The sequence below is a fragment of the Salminus brasiliensis genome, chromosome 9 (genome assembly GCF_030463535.1).
Source record: "Salminus brasiliensis chromosome 9, fSalBra1.hap2, whole genome shotgun sequence".
NCBI lineage: Eukaryota > Metazoa > Chordata > Actinopteri > Characiformes > Bryconidae > Salminus > Salminus brasiliensis.
Window position 1 is genome coordinate 19,555,216 of NC_132886.1, and position 19,218 is coordinate 19,574,433.

Sequence of the window (19,218 nt, forward strand, 5' to 3'; positions counted from 1 at the left end):
AAAACTCGTCCAAACTTCTTAAGTCAACCAAGTATGCAAGAAAAAAGTCAATGTCTATAGCTAGGTAACCAAAGCATGCATCTGTGTGTTTACCCTTTGTTGAAGAGTTGCAGTTCGTATCCAAAATGACAAGACGGCCCAGAATTCCTCACGGACTAAATGCACCTCTGTGGAACTACGGATATCATTTCCTTGATCCAGCCGCAATTACGTGATGAATGGTTGAACCCACCAAGCAGGGGAACTGGTTTTAACAGTCAGATTGTGAAGAACAAACCTTGAAAAAGCACTGCTTTCAAATGTGTGTGTGGTCAAGGCATTAGTGAATTTGATAAAAATTCTAATGTTGCTACGAGCCAACTCCTCCGAACAGTCACCAGAAACATCATAGCACATGCAAAAGGGCCAAGATCGCTCCCTGTCCACCATATCTTTGGTGTTCTGCATTTTTGCCAAACGTAGCTCCGGCAAGGCTACATCTAAGTGGTACATCTAACAAACAAAACGGCAGCACAGGAGGACGTTACATTCAGTAGACATTTTGTTTGTTAGTTGGAAAACCATGGACATGGAACGGAACCCTTGATAGGACGTGATTTTGTCAATGCAGTGCAAAAAAAGATACCCCAAAGTTAGCAGGAGGTTTGAAGTACAAGTAAGTAGTTGATGTTCAGAGCTTTCAGTTCTGGCTGTAAAGTTTGAAGACGGAGGAATATTTCTGGTTGGTTAATCTGCGTTCTTCTGTGAGATGTCCTACCAAGAGTTTAACCGCATGCTTCTGGTTTGAACACATTCAACTGAAGCAGCCAATCGTGCCGTACAGTCAGTACTGCATCCCCCTCTGCTTTAGTGTTGCTGTTTTTCCCCCTGTGCACAGTGTGCAGGGTAAGGCATAGAAAGGGAAAGCACCAGCAGGCAGTGGCTGAGAAGATGGACAAGGTGCATCATAATTGAGCGCGACAAAGAGGAGGTGACAGGTGACGGGCGAGTGTGCTGGGAAATCTCGGGAAGGAAAAACAGGGCAAAGGTCAGGCTGTGTTCCGAATCAATTTTTGCTTCATTTCTCTTCGAACCGCAAAACTGCCTTACAAAACCCTCTGGTCCTCAAGGTTAATTCCTAAATCTGAAGAGCCACTTCCACAGCTGAACCGAACAGGAGGCCTTCTCAATCAAAACGGACCAAACAAGGGCAAACTGGAACACAGCCAAAAAGCTTCTGTAAGGCAACCGCAGAACTGAAGGGTGCAACAGATCGTACAAGGATTAAACGACAAAAACGACCCGCTAGTAACATGACCGCTAAGTTAAGACAACCCCATTCTGTTAAAGCGGGAAGAGTGGGGCACGCAAATACTTCCGTACATATACCGCTACTAGTGTATATAAGGATACACTGATACAACTATTCGAGTACAAACTGGAATACACGCAATACACAATTTACAAGCACGATATCTTCAAAAATCCCAAAAAGGCAAGTTCCCTAAGAAGGAATACAAAACGCAATACGCTGTTTCGAGAACCACGCTAACGTAAGAATGACCTCAGCTTCTACGTATTCCTCCCATTAGGCCTAATTCAGACAAGAACACCTAGGCATCTTCTTCATATTCATCTATCCCTCAGAAACATGAACTGCTACCATTGTCGTTACAATAATCAAAACACGCAAAAAACAAAGCAAGTTAGCAAGGACTCATCAACACGGTTCAAACCTCAGTGAACGTTTCACACATGTACGTCCAATTTTCAGGTGTCACTTACTTTTAAAAGCAAATTAAAACGTGAGCAGCTGTCGGTTAGTGTTTGACATTAGCGTCAGTCTGATTTTCTTTCTTGTTTTTTTTTTTTTGTTTTTTTTTTTTTTATGTATCCGTACTTTCTCTAGAAACTAGTTCGATTCTAGAACACAAAAACCTGCATATATACAACAGTCACCTCACATTGTTCTGTAAAAGCAGGGCAAATATATACAGATCATGTAAAAACATTTTAAAGTGTGAAAAGGGTGTGCATAAAAAGCTCAGAAATCTAGCAATTGAAGGTTATTTTAAGGGTCACCTCCATCAACAATCAGTCTGTAAAGGTCTTCCTGTAGAAGTGGATTTTCAGGCTAAACAGACGTACAGGATATTTCCATTGGTTATTTGCTCCTTTTCTGCAACGTTTGGGTAAATCAATAAACTGTGCTATGGATTAATGAAGCACATTAGTTACACAGTGATACTTTGTTAAGCAAAGATAGAGACGTGGGGCTGCTGTGGTGTGGGAAATTTAGTCCCATCAGCATCTGTGAAATAAAATATACCATATCCCTCTTGCTATTCAAACAGCTGCTATTCTTCATTTTTTGCAGGATTTACCACTTCAAAGGATTATTATTGTAAACAGTCACGTTATTAGAGATGAAGGCAAACAGTTAAATAAATATCATATTTGCACAAAGTCCGATTAGGTGAGAAAACTGGATGGGAAGTTAAAAAAAAAAAAAAAAAAAAAAAAAAGGTTAGAAGGTGCAGGCTGGGAAAGATGGACTTTTCCCGGTCAAGAGGGTCTCTGCATTTAGCACTGCACCCTCATCAGGCTGGAAGAATGTAGGACAGGTTACACTGCATTATCTTCTGTGGGTGGCTCAGCGTTAGGGGGCTGGAGAAGAGTTTGCTGAACTGAAAGGACAAAACAATGAAAAAGGAAGAAGTTTGTCAGATACATGATCAGATGAATTAAGACACTGTGAATTATATTATATAAATATTCCTCATGATATTATCTAAGTAGATAAAGTCAAGCGAGCACTGCAGCTTGTTAAGCCTTCAGAAACTGAAACAGAAACTTTTTCTTTTTTTTTTTTTTTTTTTTAGCAAAAAACATCACTCCAGACTTTCTGGAATGTCACTGGCAGTGAACAGAAGTATTAGCAGCTGTGGCGGTAGCTATATACCAGGCCTCACTTCTGAAAGTGTGTTGAGACAATGATCAAATACACTGCAAAACAATGTGATACAACAAGAAATACTGTATTGTTACATCCATGCCATTTACCTTGAGGCTCCTGGGCCACAACAGCTTCAGGATTGTCTGCTTTCACCATGTCTGCATTCAGACTCTCTGTAGAAAAATGAAAAGACAGTGTAAGATGTTTTATATATATAAATATATATATATATATATATTTTTTTTTAATAAGTATGTGTCTGTGTGTGTGTGTGGGGGGGTGTCCTTGTATTAATACAAATGTTGCTTGCTCTTACGCTGTATGCTGAAGCAGAACTTCTTCTTCTGGTAGGAGATGTAACTGCTGACTGCACCAACCAATGCCATGGCAACAGCGCTTACAATTCCAGCAATGGTTCCAGTCTCTGCCATTGTGTCTAAAAGTGGACAGAAATTTAGGAAGGGTTCTTATACTGGAAAAACAGGTCTGTGGTACATCTAGAACTGTATATCTAACCTCTAATAAATAAACAACAAGGCCCCTAAATGCTAAACTAGGGGAAGAGGTGTAATTCTTACCATAATCACCACCATCATTAGAGTCCAAATCACTGCTGCCAGCGCCTCGCCTACCTGCAGAAACACACATTTAAATATTGATATATTTTTACCAAATCGTCGACCCCTAATTGACAGTACATATTTTATATTCTCCTACTGCTCTTTCTTGCAAAACAAAACCATTTCCAGCAAAAATAACCATTTATAAGCTTTTATTTTTTCACCTTTTCCTTCATCAGGTTTGTAGGAGTCATCATTTCCCACATTCACAAGGTCATTGTCTGAAAAGGTGCCACCTACAAGGTTAGAAAACAACTGGTAAGCTGTGAACACACAACACAAAACTCACAACGTATGCAGTAGGGATGCACCAATATGGGAATTGTGGCCCGATGCTGATCCAGTTCTTTTTTTATCTACCTGGATCAGCATTAAAGAGAAATAACATTTACATCCAAATGCAGTAAAATAATAAAAAGCAGATATTTCAGAGCAGTATCCCACCATCACCTGAAAGTTCTGCTCTTCTAGAGTTCTGAATAAAATCAACTAAACGTTGTCAAATACCAGTGAAGATCTGTCTGATGCCAGTTTTTTTTTTTTAACTGCCAAATCTGATATCATTGTGCATCCCTAGTATGCATCATCAGGCATCTATCCAAAGCCCCAGTGCTAAGATCCTATACACAGAAGAGTCTTTGACAGGGCTACAGAGAAGGAATCAAAGAGACACCCAAAAGCAAAGACAGTTAGCATTTCACAAACCCGAGCAGAGGACATACTAAGAAACACTACAGATCCAAAGGCTATAAATCACAATAACCATGCAGTTATTGGTTTAGAGCTGGATACAAGGTGATGCTTTATTAGTAGCGTGTGCTCCTTTCACTCCTTAAGATTATGTTGTCAGCCAGACTGGAAAAAATGCTAATGGTGAGGGTGAATTTTACTCACAACCTTACAGAAACACATGAAAGAGATGACAGAAGACATGGAAGAGAGATACAGATTTTATTCCTAAGCCAGACAGCATCACCCTTAAGCAGTCTTTTGAGTTCCTTACCACCGTTTCCACCTCTGATATTGGGTCTGCCATCACCTCGCCCCCCTCCTCCAAGGTCTTTATCTGACAGGGACATGAGATGCCATAGTTCCCTACTAACTTGATCACCTTTACATCTCTATGATACAGTATCTTATGATAAAGCTTACAGCTTTACTTAAAAGAAATATATCATCTTTCACCTAATTCTGTTGTACTAGAATGTACTGTAACTTAGATCTAGCAAAATTAACTACAGCTACCTTAACTGTAGAACAAGCTACTTTAGCCATTTAACAAACTGCCTTAACTGGAGACCTAGCAACTTAACCGTATAGCTAGGTACTTTAGCTAACTTAGAACAAACTACCTTAACCGTCGAAATAGATCTGTATCTCAAATCTAGCTTCCTTAACTGTACAGCTACTTCTTAGAACTAGCTATCTTAACTGTACAACATACCAGCTTTACTGCAAAACTGAAGAGCTAGTTTAACTACAAAAAAAAAAAAAAAAAAAATAATAATAATACAGGACACCATAAGCCTTAAAATTAAACAGAAGTTAGACCACTACTAAAGACCAGCAACAGCAATGCTTACGGTATTTTTACATGAATATCAAAAACATGCATAAAAAAGAAGAGGCTTGGGAACGACTGAAAACCACTGAAACCGCACATAAGAAGAGTCTACACGCTACAGAGAGACGGCAAATATGCAAATTCAATGCTGTTCTTAAACATAAGACTTTATTCTTCATTCCAGCTGGGAAAAGCAGAGCAATTGCAATAAAAGAAAACATGCAAGAGGAATAATACAAATGAAAAGTGAGCCTGTAAGAATCAAACTCGGGAGTTAACTTTCTGAAGGATGGGGCCAACTGATTAAACAAGTTAAATCAGGTGTGTGTACACTAGCTCTCTGTGACTGAGATCGGGGACCCCCCTTCTAAAGAAAAGATTTACTGAAAAGAACCACTACTAACCAGCTTGCTAGCAAGTACACCAGCAACCATCTGAAGGTTCTGATGACTGTTGCGTTCGTAGCAACATAAGGTTTACCAGCTGGCTAGTGAGGTTTCTCACGGTCATCCTTCAGCTGCACCATGCATGTCACCCATACAACTTCAGATCTCCCTACACACTGTGCTCAAAGTGGGCCGGTACTCACTGGTACATACTACTGGCAGTGCATTTTACTCTTGGTCATAGCAGGACTTTATTTCAAGCTGCTGATACTCTTTTCCGCCCTCTTCATATGGGATTTTGGCAACTACATATTGAGCATATGTATATACCGTGACTATACGTATAAATGGTGACTATACGTATTCATAAAAAATGTCCAATGTTGAAGTTGCTAATAAAAATTTCACTAAAATACTTTCTATGATGTGCCTAGCTTCATTCTTTTATTTCGAGAAACAGTAATGTTCAGGCTGGAGCTGTGTATGATATAAACCTTTAGACTTTTAATGTAAGGCCTATTGAAATAACTGTGTGCTTGTTTAACAACTCAACAATATCCTTAACTCCTCATGTGCCATCTGTTCACACCTAAGACATGGCTTTTTACCCTGCTCACTAGAGTGGTGGTAAAGCGATGTCCATTCCTGCACTCAGTCTGGAGGAACAGCCTACAGGACAGCTTAAGACTCGCAATCGCTACTTTCACAACTGAGATCATGTGCTTCTTTATAGCCTACAAAAACTGTGACATGACAGATAATCAGGACCTCCATCTGCTGAAAGATGTGAGGTCAGATGATCCTTAAAGATATTAATAAAGTAATAGATTATTATACCTATTGCAGGTATGTACTCTATATGGTTACTGGTGTATCAAGATTTCTGAACCTAATTTTATATGAGAGTATGAACGATATACTCTGATCCTGCAAGTGTGATATATATATTGATATCTAGAACATACAGACAAGTAGCAAGCCTATGCTCGAACAGGAAAATGCTATCTGCTGTGCATATCATGTTGTTGCTGCCACTATCTGGCCTTAGTCCTGACCATGGCCCTGGAATATGTGAAGAAGACTAAACTCTGTTCGCATGCAGCAGGAAGAATGTCAAAATGGTAAGCTTCATTTTTTGACAAGTTCCTTCAGAGACAGGCTAATGTCACACAGATGATCGCCAATTCTTTTCAGCTCATTCTTTACACTTGTGACAGCATCTACAACGCTGCTTGGACTTTCTAGCTCAGCATCAGTGTGGACGCGTTCACACTGCTGGTCCTCCGCAGCGGAAGCACCGGACTCAGGAGACACCTGTCCGGAGGCAATTGGCGTGTATGCACCAGACTCGGCATCATCAGTCAGAGCTACATCATGGTCACTGAAAGAGGAGTCACCTGTGTGAACAAAAAAAATGAACAACGCTGCATTACCCTACAGATGCAGCCCGCTTTCTGCTCACAAAATTGGGAAATATATTTTTTTAAACATGTGCTCTTTACATTGCAAAACACAAGTCAGACTCACCATCTCCTAAAGTCAAATTGAAGTCTTCCTCCTCATACACTGGCAAAATGCCAGACATTACATTTTCTTCAAATCTCAAATCTTGCTTGTGGTGTCCTCAAGACCTTCGCCAATTGTACTGACTCTCAGACAGTGGGCACTGATTGTGATGTTGGAACAATTTCTTTTTTCTTAATCAGAGAATTGATTCTGTGAACCAATTCATCAGTTCAATCCTGTTATTAACGGCAGGCATCAAACCACCTAAATAAATAGTTTGTCCTGGTCATCGCTTCACAGACCTTGAGTTCTGGCTAGGGGTGGGTGATACGGTAAAAATATATCACGCATCACAATATTTAAAGACAATTTCACGATACACGATAATTCTCACAATACTTTGACATGCAGACAAAATGGCTAAAAACAAAAAAAATTAGTACCGCGATTTATTTACAAAAATCTGCTGCACTTCATCAAATTGAACAGCACGAATTACACTCCATAATAATGAAAATGCAGTTGGTCGGTGTTCCTTAGGCACTAACAAGATCCATAATATTACCGCTTGTATCACAATAACAAAACTGATCACGATTTTGATCAAATATTGTGAGATTGCCCACCCCTAGTCTGCCCAGAGAGAGTTCTTTTGGGACATGCACAGCTGCAGTTATAGAAAGTGACCGTTACTTAGCTGTACGTCATCCAAAGAATGTTTTTGTTTTTCATATATTAACCATTTTTGGCACACTTAAAACACATCAAATGGACACTTTAGGACTTGTATTTACTGGAACTGACTGATATACAATCATTCTTTATATCATTTTAAAATATATAAACACCACAAAAAGCAATTTCTGTGCACTTACCTCACAGCATGAAGCTGAAGTTCTACTGTAAAATAGTGCTGCAGTTATTTTCTAGCACCTGTAACTTCTGCAGTATTTAAGGTGGAGCGGAAAACTCCAGTAAGAAGCTGGAGAACAACTCCAGCCTCACAGACGCTGCATGTTTGTTTACAGTGTCATAATTTGGCACATTTTGAATCTGATGTTATTGGAAAGTATCAGAAACACAGCCTTACCATAATGTTTTAGCGAATGTGGGAAAGACATCACAGGAATGCATTTTCAGCATCAGGTGTCTTTGCGTTTTAGAGACAAGCTATTTGGTGGGGGATGCAGATAGATCAGATGAAGTTGACATACAGCTGACTGTTGCATCATGTCTGACGTTGAATGTCCTATGCCAAATATTCCAATAGTCCCTTGGGTGGGACTGTACCAACCAGGGCCCAGCCATGACAAATCCCACTGGTGGAACCATACTTGCAAAAGGGTTCATCAGCATGTCTCTCACAATTTCACAGTAATTGGGAAATATATAGAGGAAAGCTGTGCACGATTGCTTTATCTGACGTGTGTGTGCGTGTGTGTGTGCATATGCCATGTATAGTGTTTGATCGACTAATCTGTTTAATACCCAGCCCCTCTGTTTAAACTCAGATCATCATTGATCTCACATCAGTTCACATCACATCATAAAACACTCCGGTATCTGATCCAAATGACACGGTCATTATCAGTAACACGTATTTAACATCAAGAGTAAAGAAGTAAGAACAAGGGAGCAAAACCTACTTCCTTTGCCAGTGTCTTTGCCTTTTCCTCCAATGTCGTTACTGGGGTTCATAGCATCACTAAGGTCCAAGTCATCTAAACAAGGTAAAATTACCACATTATTAGTATGACCACACTGCATGCATTGTGTTAATTTCTCCCTTACAAAACAACAGTTTGGTCAGTTTGTGGTAGATCATATTAACACATCACTAATAGTAATAATTAATAGTGAACAACAAACATTAAAAAATATAAAAGAACATTCACCCCTTGAATGTTATCCCCTTTTTATTGCTTGTATAAATGGAATCATGGTCATATAAATTAGCTTCTTTGACAAAAACGTCGAAGTGAAAACAAAATTAAATAAAACTGTATAATGCAAACTAAGTGATTACACAAATATTCACCCCCTTTAAAGTGATTTCAACAGATGTCCAGAAGGCAATAGGTGTCTCACTGTCTCACAGTTAGTGAAATGGAGACCTGAGTGCAGGGTATGGGTCTCAAGTGACCAGTGACAGGTCCAGTCACTGGTTAGTCAGTATCCTGCCTACAAATACACCATGAAGACCAAAGAACATGCCACACAACTCTGAGAAAATATGAGTATGAGTCACTGGATGGATACAAGAAAGTCACAGAACCTCCCCCGAGTTCTGTTAAATTCATCATTAAAAAAATGGGAGGAATATGGCATATCTGCGTATAGCAGCTCATCCTCATGGTCAAAAGCTTCAGCAGCTGAGATGGGAGAGACAATACAATGACTGACAGTTATTCACCTGTCAGAGCTTTATGGGAGAGCAGCAAATAGAATTAAACCTTGACTACAGTTCACCCATGGTTCTTTGGTCTAATGAGACCTTTCTGGTCATCAGACTAGACTTTGTTTGACGGACACCAAACACTGCACATCACCACAAACACACCATCCGTAAAGCATGGTGGTGGCAGCATCATGCTGTGGGGATGCTTTTCTGAAGTAGGGCCCAGAAAGGCTTGGAACAAAGGAACAAAATAACTAAGCTAAATTATACTGACCATGAGTCTATTTATAAAAAGGTGAATTAAAAGGTTATATCCAGGTGAATACTATTTATAGAAACTGTATACCCTACTAATTCTACAGTGTAATCAACAACAATTTTATTATGCAGAATATGAACATTTAATAAAATGAACATTAAAATAAATGTAAAGTTCAAACAACATTTAGAGCAGTAAAACCCAAACATATTAAAAAAAACATAGAAAAAAGGAAATGACAAGGCAGCCACAGTCTACTGTGTGCAGCTCATTGTGCAGGTTAAGGGAAACCTGTCAGTCACTGGCAATGCAGGCAATGTCGCCACTGAATGAACATATAGTGAGTTTAAAGGGCCCATATCCTTCAATTCTTTTATTATACCCCCATCCGAGGCTCACTCTTCACATCTGTGTGGTTTTATGCACACAAAATGTATCCCAATAATTTTGTCCATATAATGTGTGTAAATACTTTTTATGGCATCACAAAAACAATAAATTCATACCACATACACAGACCGTATGCACTGAGATGAGAATAGTAATGTTTGTATACTGCAAAACAAAATGTGGAAAATTATTTTTACAACGATAAGGGCCCTTTAGGTGCATATAACAGACAACATGGAGACAAACTACGGGGAGAAGAACACTGGATGAGCAGATGAACTTGCATTGGAACATGTAGACTCCCCTACATGGTAAATTCAAAGCATAAAAGAGATTGGTGCCAGCTACATAACACAGCGTGATAACGCAACTGATAATGCTAGCAAAATAACAGTAGGGGCACCTTTATCTTGCTGTGCTTTGAATCAAGCCCTACATATGAACACACACACACACACACACAAAATAAGGGACTGTGAGTGACTCCACTGAGAGGGTTAAACAACTCCGTACACACCGTCCTGGACTTTGCGAGGGGGGGCAGAAGTTCGGAGGGGTCTGGTGGTCGTGCGGGGCAACAAAGCAGGCCGCACGGTGGGCCCAAAGAAATCTGAGCGCGTCTCCTCTGTCAGTAAAGGCTAGTACGTTAGTAAGGTTAGTTGAGGACACACACACACACACACACACACACACACACACACACACACACACACACACACACACACACACACACACACACACACACAGAGCTCCAGAGGCAACTCAAATGGGGATAAAAACAGATTTTTAGGGCAGGATTATCGTGTTATGAAAAATGTATAACAAAGCAAAGTCAACACAGTTCGTTAAACAATCCTTAAAAACTGGGAAAACAACTGGTTTAACTGGCCAATTACCTTATATTATATTCTGTATTATATTCTATAAGCTATTATATTCTGTGTGCCCTTGAACACAAATACAAGGCAAAATGGCTCTAAAGAACTAGGTGTAAAAGTAAAAGCTTATTAAGAATGAGATGCATATACAGACGGCATACCATTAGTAGAATGGAGTTTAGTTGGCTTATTAATGTGAGGAAAAACAAGGGGCGTTTTTGATAATAAAAATGAGGAATTAAATAGAAAGTAATTTTTTTTATATACTGGTTATATTGTTCCCGTTTACAGTATACATTTTATTTACATAACCAACATCGGCATCAAGTGGTGGCAAGTCATTTGATACATTGCGCTTAATACAACCAGTGATATGACCAGTGTCATACTTAAATTCATCAAATCAATTCCAATACAAAAATCTTGTTTTTCCTGCAGTCTTCTACTTTATGACTTTCCATAATGTGTCTGAAACTTACAATGCTGCCTACTGAGACTGTGAGGCAGGACGGCACCAAGTTATGTCTGCATCTAAGTTTACATATAGCCTTCTATTATTTGGGGGTGAAAACACTTATAGATATACCATGGTAAGGACAAGCATATTGTTGTCTTTGTGTTTTGGTTACAGAGACCTTTGGCTCTACACTGCCTTCTGAGACAGCAAGGCATCAAGTCAACTGGCTACGCCTAGTTTCAGACACAACACACGGCAATGCGCTAGTGTTAAATGAACACTGCGAGAATTGGGATGAAACATGTACAGTGGTTTTAGCATTCCGTTTCATTATTTTATAGATTTCATTTCCACAGCAGGGGTAAGAGAGTTCCAGTTGTTGTGCAAAAAAAAAAAAATCCTACACTACTCTTCTTAAGACTACTTTAAATTTAACCTGTTTGTCCTCTAATCCAGGAAACCATTTGTGCAGATTGCCCCTTGACCTTTTCCATCAAGTACTTTAGGACAATGGGTCATTTATCTGCAGGGTAAGTGCTACAGCACTGCTCGAAATGAAACCACACAAAAAAATCTATATCAGCCAGCAGACAGAGAAAACTATGACCTCAAGGACTAAGAGCTCTCTGTAACACACCACCACACAGACATCTGCAGCACATAGCTGAGGCAAAAAGCTTTTGAATCTAGGAGCAATAGTAACTGTTTACGGTTTAAGCATTGTCTCAGCATGCACTAGTTACAAGCTAGGCTTAAAGAGAAGCAGCTTACAGTAGCATGCACTGAAAACACTGAAGTGGGCCATTAGAAAGACACCCTTGTTTTATGTTCATCTGTATCAAGACCAAAATAAACCAGGTTTAAAATAATGACTCTCACCTGGTTTGGGCTTGGGCTTGACTGGGTCTTTTGGTTGAACTGGCTTAGGGCTGGGTTTATAATCACTTAAAATGTCTAAAAGGTCCAAGTCTGCAGAGCACAGAACACAAAGGCCTATGTTAGGACTGAGGCTGAGTAACAATTCATCTGCCTATTAGAAGACATACTGCTCAGCTGGGTTAGCCTTGATTTGCTCACAAATGTGTCATTTCAAAACCATAACCTGTTAACAAGCTTAACAGTATGCTAGCAAAAATGAGAACTACAGCGCAGAATATCGAACCACTACAGTGTTAGTTTAGAGTTTCCCAAAAAACTTTTAAAAATTGTGTGGCACAATGGTTTTGGATTAGTTTGAATGTTCACTCATGATAGAGCTGGGCAATATGACAATATTTTATCACATTGTGATCAATTTTGTTATTGTGATACACAATATGCTTTTCTAAGCACATCGGGGAGATTGTTAATTGATCAACTACATGGTTGATCAGGGGGCAGTGGCGGCTCAGCGGTTAAAGCGCCGGGATATCGATAACAGGGTTGTGGGTTCGATTCCCGGGCTTGGCAAGCTGCCACTGTTGGGCCCTTGAGCAAGGCCCTTTACCCTCTCTGCTCCCCGGGCGCTGGAGTTGGCTGCCCACCGCTCTGGGTGTGTGTGTGTGTGTACTCACTGCCCCTAACACATGTGTGTGTGTGAGTGTGTGTTCACTACCAGATGGGTTAAATGCGGAGGACACATTTCGCTGTACAGTGCACACCGTACAGTGACAAATACGTGCACCTTTATCCTTTTATGTTTCATTACCAACAGTTTAACTGGATGAAGGGCAGCAGATGTTGACTAGAGATCACTGTATTCAGGAGTATCTGAAAAGTAGTTTTTAAGAATCTGTCGCTGATTATGTATTTAGTCTGTGATTACATGCCTAGTGATAAATTGTGTATTGTGAAAAATGTCTTTAAATATCATGATTATAGTATTTTTACCAGATTACCCAGCCCTAGTATAAGACATGCTTTATTTCAAACTGACTGGAAAATAACCATTGATCAATTCAAAGACTGATCAGACGTTTTAGTTTATTCTGCAACATAGACACTGTAAAGTTCACTACTTCTGTAATAGGGAGTCAGTTTTTACTGCAGCTATAGATTCCATCCAGTTTCTGTTAAAAACATATCAGACTGAAGAATCGCATTACCTCCCCCTGCTCCTGCTCCTCCAGCCGGCTCTTTTGGTTTGGGCTTAGGATCAGCTGTGGGGAAACAACACAGCTGATGTCAGTGCTGGCCAGACTTTAGGCTTTGGACTATTGAGAATTAGCCAGGCCAACAGAAATGTTTTTGAGAAACACTGTGTCTTGTGGTATGAATGTCAGCTTGCTTTCACTTACCAGTTGCTGGCAAATCATCAAAAGCATCCGACAGGTCCAGATCCTCCCCCAGACCTAGAAGACAGAATATGGTAAGTTTAAAACACAGATGTAAATTTTGCTTACACGATTGTTAATTATCTGACAATCTCTTCACAATACTTGAAAGCCTAAACTCCAATAGCAGAATTAGACTTGTTTAATTGGAAGTACTGTACTCAGTATGAGATAATATTGACAGAGCCATATTAAAAAACTGCTGCTGCTGATGTGTTTTGTCTGCATGTCAAAATACCACAATGAAAGACCACTGATTTGAATCTGCCGGTCATCAGCAGCCACAGCCAGAGGGAGCACAATTGGCCTTTCTCTCTGGGTGAGTAAATTGCTCTGTCTCTTTGCCCACATCACCTCAGTGTGATGCTGGCCAGCACAGGCATCTGCTAGCTGATGCATCAGACCTGAGTACCAGGCACCTTTCTCATGTGCATTGGTTGCCTGGTGCAACTGCATCAGCAGCAGCAGTTTAACAAGAAACAGTGGGTGGGTGCGCGGGTGTCGAAGGAAGCATATATCAGTTCCCACCCTCCCTTATATGCAAGATCATATCGGGTATTGCACTGAACAACTGTTCAAATGACTGATTCCAATGCTGCTTTTTTTTTTATTTTTTATTTAATTTTTTACATGCATAATGTGTGGCTGCATTTATTGCATGGCTGTGTGTTAGGACAATTGTGTACATGTTGCATTTGCATTTATGTATAGCAAATTTCAAATATCATGGTACAGCAGCAAGAGTTAATCATGGGGATAATCAGCCCCCTGTTGTCTCCAAGCACTCTTGTTACGATACCAATTCCACGGCACTACAAACACATTCCAGCCACTCTGAATAAGAACAGAGCCAAGAAAATGACAGCTTGTCTCTGCATATGCATAGTACACAAGAACAAAAAACCTTTTGTGGTCCCACAGCTCACAAGACATTTGCCAAGAGGATTTTTTTCTTGTGTGTCATTTTGATGGAATAAAAGGCTTGTGGTGTACAAAAGGACTTCTCCCAAACAACTATACAAGAAAGGACAACGGGCAATTTGATTTTATTTAAATGGGTGTTATTGCCATTCACTCTCTCTGGGTATTTTTAGTTCTGAAGGTTACCAGTCTTCCTTTTTTCCACATATGTGACATCCAGCAACTCATGCAGGTCAAGTGGACAAAGACCCATTTTGAATTCTCTGCCTACTCAGTCTGAGCCTCTCGCTATTCCTCTCTTGCAACCATGCAGTCAAGATAGGACTCTGCACTCCTTGCCAGATTTAGTAACAGCACTAAAACACCAGCCGTCCCCTGCACCACTGCCAGGCCAGATCAGCATAATGCCACTGGGTCATATGACCAAAAAAAAAAAAACACAACGTGACTTTCCTCCGTCCTGTCACTAAAGACAAACATTGCAGAATTTTGAGAATAGTTTATCTATGCACTGAAAATCATTAAGATTAATAATGGGCTCCTGTACTAAAATTACCAAATACTAAACTCTGACGTTGATCCTATTTGGTACTTCGGTCTGTGCACTGCACCTGACCTACATAATAAGCAGGGTTCCTCCTGGCTAAACACTATGGGGAAACAGGCTGGAGTGGCAAATCCAACCATGAACAAACCCCACATCTATAATCACAGAATTATCTCCTTCACTACCTGAAGGAGAGACATGCATGGGAGAGGTTGGAGATAATGCACCTTCCATAGCAGTGCTGAAAATATCTAACAAAGGATTGGAAAATGATGAGAGGAAAATGACAATAACACATTTGGGATGGTTGATGAAACCATAAAGAATTAGAGCAGCCTGATAATGGAAACTCACATCATCCCAAAGGAGAACCAAGCTGATCTGATCTGGGCCATTCTTCTGCTCAGAGTGAGAATGAATGAGAAATTAAGCAGGGTATCCTCATGCACTGTAATGATATAGGCTTGTTGTAGGGACCAAGTCACAGGGCATATTGGACTCCATCAACATTGCAAATCACCTCATAGATGTGGGCACAGCTCTAATAATAAAATGGTGTAAAGAGCTGAAGTAACACCAGAAGGAAACAACTGGTCGTTTCAATACTGTTCCTAGCATGTCCTTTGGGGAACTCCCAAACACCAACTTTAGGGGCCTTCCAGTACTGTATTCAAACAAGTGAAGATTTTTTTTAGATGTAGCCTCAGATCAGCTACGAAGTCTACATCGTTTTTTCAGCAGCCCATAAATCACTGCAGCCTTCCACTTTTAAACCTAAAAAATACTATAATAAAATATTGAATGATTTCACATTTTGAAATGGTACTATTTGATTCGCTATGTTCAAACTCCCCTGGTAACCGGATGCTGTAAAAAATGGAAATCATGAGAAATATAATTAAGGAAATGAGATTACTGTAGACGTGACTTCTGTTACGCCTTGCCCAACTGACTGGTAAACAAGAGCAGAATTTTAAATGCAGTGCTTTCTGAATGAGCCCCAGGGACTTTCTTTTAAACGCTGGGAGACAAAATGTGTCATTTTACACTGAGATTTGCACGTTTTGAGACTTGCTGGTTCAGGATTTAATAATTGTGGGGTTTTTATGCAAAAATCAATGTAATCAATATCTGTGTATACAACACTGACTAAAATCAAAGTAATGATTTTTTAAAATAAAATCCCTGCTCTGTTTCCATGCCGACACCGCAGACCAGCCAGTGACTCATGGGAAATCTTGATCCTGAGAGCAAAACACACCTGAAACCAGGCAACACAGTGGGCTTTGACACGCCCATGCATAAATAATGAATTATTCGGTATGGGGAGCATTAAGCACATGGCTGCAAGCATGGATCTCATTACATACACAACAGAGGGTGTGGCTGAAGGAGAAGAGGAGGGACTGTGCCGGTTCATGCCAGAAAACACAGCTGAGCTTACTCATTTAGATGGAGACTTTTAAGTAGGTAGACTACTGGTTTATGGGGTTTTAGTTTTTTTGCTTAAAAACATAAAAAAAAAAACACACACACACACACACACAGAAAAGGTGGTGCTGCTACTGTATCATGACTGATCATCAAAAGCAGAAGATCACTACTGACACCAAATGCATTCATGAACCAGTATTTTAGAATTTGACCGAACATGATTGCACTGGCGGTGACAACAAATGCCCTTGACGAAATGCTGCCCTTGGTGGGTGCTGGTGTATGATTTCGGATGGACCCAGCACCCCTTGTTAAAAAAGCGATGGTATCTCCCTATATTCCGCAGTCCCCAAAAAACTGCACCCATGCTGTACCTGGGCGCACTCTGCCACAGCAAGCGCATGCGTTCTGAATTCATGCTCCACTGGTTCTGGACACTGGACAGGACTGGGTGGCCCTGCCATTTGCTGCACTGTTGAAGGCATGCTTCAGAAGGATTGATCCGTGGCAGCTTATTTATTCCTGTTTGCCTGAACTGAAATTGAAGTGGGGTGAAACTGAAATCATGAAGCAGCTGATTTACAGTATAATGACTGCAGATGAATGAATGGTCTGGATCTACATCTGACAGATAAATTAAAAAAAAAAAAAAAAAAAAAAAAAACACACACACAACACAAAGCCTACTGCTACTACACTGATGTAGACAACATGGACATCCAGCTGGAAGCAGCCCTGTCAATGACGTGTGCCACACCTTAACTGTGTTTAACTACATCCCAACGCAGATGATGCACTGCAAGCTACGAGAAAGGCAGACAGAGCCCTGGCACAGACTGCAGAAGCTAGATGGAGAAAACAGGAGAGGAGCACAGTCTGCAGCAGCTCTCACTGCAATATGCCACAAGCGACCTCATCAATATGCTGAGCGCTCAACTAGTCTCAAACATTCCCAGATGAAACACAGATCACAATGCTGTGCTGTTATATTCTCCACACAGAATCAGCATTGTACCCTGCTCGGTTTTGTAGCAACCGGTGCAGACACAGACAGACACACACACACACACACACACACACACGGTCTTTCACAAACGGCTGGAACGTTAAACGGGACAAAACAGCCCGGGCCAGGAGATAAGCCTGGCGGGTCCAACGCGAGCGTGTTAATGAGATTAAAAATATATGCCAGTGGGTCGAGAAAAAGAGAAAGAGAAAGAAAGAAAGAAACTGATGGGGTAAGCATGTCACAGGGGGGTTCAACAAAGAGGGGCGAAGGGCTTAGCTAGCTTACCTTTCACTGCTAACAGAGAGAAGAGTGCGAGAAGCGTCCACGCCGAGAGCGTCCTCATGGCTGAAAGCGTGAGCGTTCAAAATAACAGGGCTGAAGCTAACGGTGGGGACGGAAGCCGGGCTGTCGGTCGTGCAATGTCACTCTGGCCTGTAAACGGTACCAGGTGGTGGTGGGCCTGCTGTTGAAGACCTAGACGACGACGACGAAATACCGCTGCAACAAAGTCTGCAGTGCGAAGAGCGAGAGAGCCAGATAGAGGCGGAGTGCGAGAGAGAGAGAGAGAGCGAGCGACGGACAGAGTGTAGCTGGGGGGGTGAGGTGAGGGGGGCGGATGCACAGCTTTGGGCGGTTCCTTCTTCTCAACAACTCCCCTCCACTGAGACATGTTACACCGCAAACCAGCGATATTATTCATTTAATAAAGGCCCGCTGCACTAAACATTAGTTCGTTGGGGGGAATAAATGTCTCCCACCCTCATTTGCCCTCAAACACACCACCCAGGCAGGGTGCCTCGCACGCAGGGCATGCGGTGGTTGTACCGCTTTTATGTGATGGGCAGCTTCGGGAGGAAGGTTAGCTAAAATGGTCGATGCTGAGGGAGGTTTGTGCTTGAACGCCTCTTTTTTGGAGAACGCTGCGGTACAACCCTTCACACACGTGCGCATAGCAGCCCCCCGCTGTCTGACTGCGTGTCTTCTTTCCCCAGAAAGTGACCTTTTTTCCAGACGTTGAGCAGTTCTCACGAAATGTTGGTGTTCCTCTGAATAATTGAGGCTGTTCGTAACTTGACTTCCATTCATTATTGATACCGTTAATTAGCGACACCTTAGTTAAGGTATACCGCAGTGGACGAGCTTCAAAATGTTGAACTGAGGACTGTTTAAAAGCGCAGTGAAATAAAACCATGCATGTTTGAACGATGTTAGTTAACTGTGTTTCTGGTGTTTCTTTCTACTTTTGGTATATATATACATATATATGGAGCCAGTGGAATACAGCTATACCCACAGCTGCTTACACGATGCACATTTCATAAAAAAAAATAAAATAATATATATTTTTTTATTTTATTATTTTTTCTTCTTTTTTTATTATTATTATTTTTATAATTATTATTATTTAATGAAATATGCATTGTGTAAGCAGTTTTGGGTATAGCTGTATTATAACAAGGTTATGGGTTCGATTCCCGAGCTTGGCAAGCTGCCGCTGTGTGGCCCTTGAGCAAGGCCCTTTACCCTCTCTGCTCCCCGGGCACTGGAGTTGGCTGCCCACCGCTCTGGGTGTGTGTGTACTCACTGGCCCTAGTTCACTAG

The 19,218-nt window shown here is 40.9% G+C and overlaps 1 protein-coding gene across 4 annotated transcripts; it reads right to left on the minus strand.

Annotated features, from left to right (window-relative positions):
* Positions 1–86: 86 nt before the first annotated feature.
* cd99l2 (CD99 molecule-like 2) lies at positions 87–18,225 on the minus strand. Of its 4 annotated transcripts, XM_072687717.1 has the most exons (11): positions 17,902–18,222; positions 13,670–13,723; positions 13,478–13,531; positions 12,273–12,362; positions 10,576–10,683; positions 8,658–8,732; positions 3,720–3,791; positions 3,514–3,567; positions 3,252–3,371; positions 3,043–3,108; positions 87–2,666 (listed from the first exon to the last, which is right to left on the minus strand). In XM_072687717.1, exons 1-11 carry the CDS (start codon positions 17,957–17,959, stop codon positions 2,605–2,607), a joined length of 813 nt encoding a protein of 270 aa, XP_072543818.1. In that variant the 5' UTR covers positions 17,960–18,222; the 3' UTR covers positions 87–2,604. The 4 variants fall into 4 exon arrangements, with proteins under 4 accessions (XP_072543818.1, XP_072543820.1, XP_072543822.1 ...); XM_072687719.1 differs by lacking the exon at positions 10,576–10,683 and having other exon boundaries at positions 17,902–18,220; XM_072687721.1 differs by lacking the exons at positions 10,576–10,683; positions 12,273–12,362 and having other exon boundaries at positions 17,902–18,225.
* Positions 18,226–19,218: the final 993 nt, after the last annotated feature.

Coding starts and splice junctions, on each gene's coding strand:
- cd99l2 (XM_072687717.1), bottom strand. CDS start 17,959: ATGAGGACGCTCTCGGCGTGGACGCTTCTCGCACTCTTCTCTCTGTTA. Junction 13,532..13,669: donor TGATGATTTGCCAGCAACTG/GTAAGTGAAAGC, acceptor GTTTCCCCACAG/CTGATCCTAAGCCCAAACCA. Junction 3,109..3,251: donor GTTCTGCTTCAGCATACAGC/GTAAGAGCAAGC, acceptor ATTTTTCTACAG/AGAGTCTGAATGCAGACATG.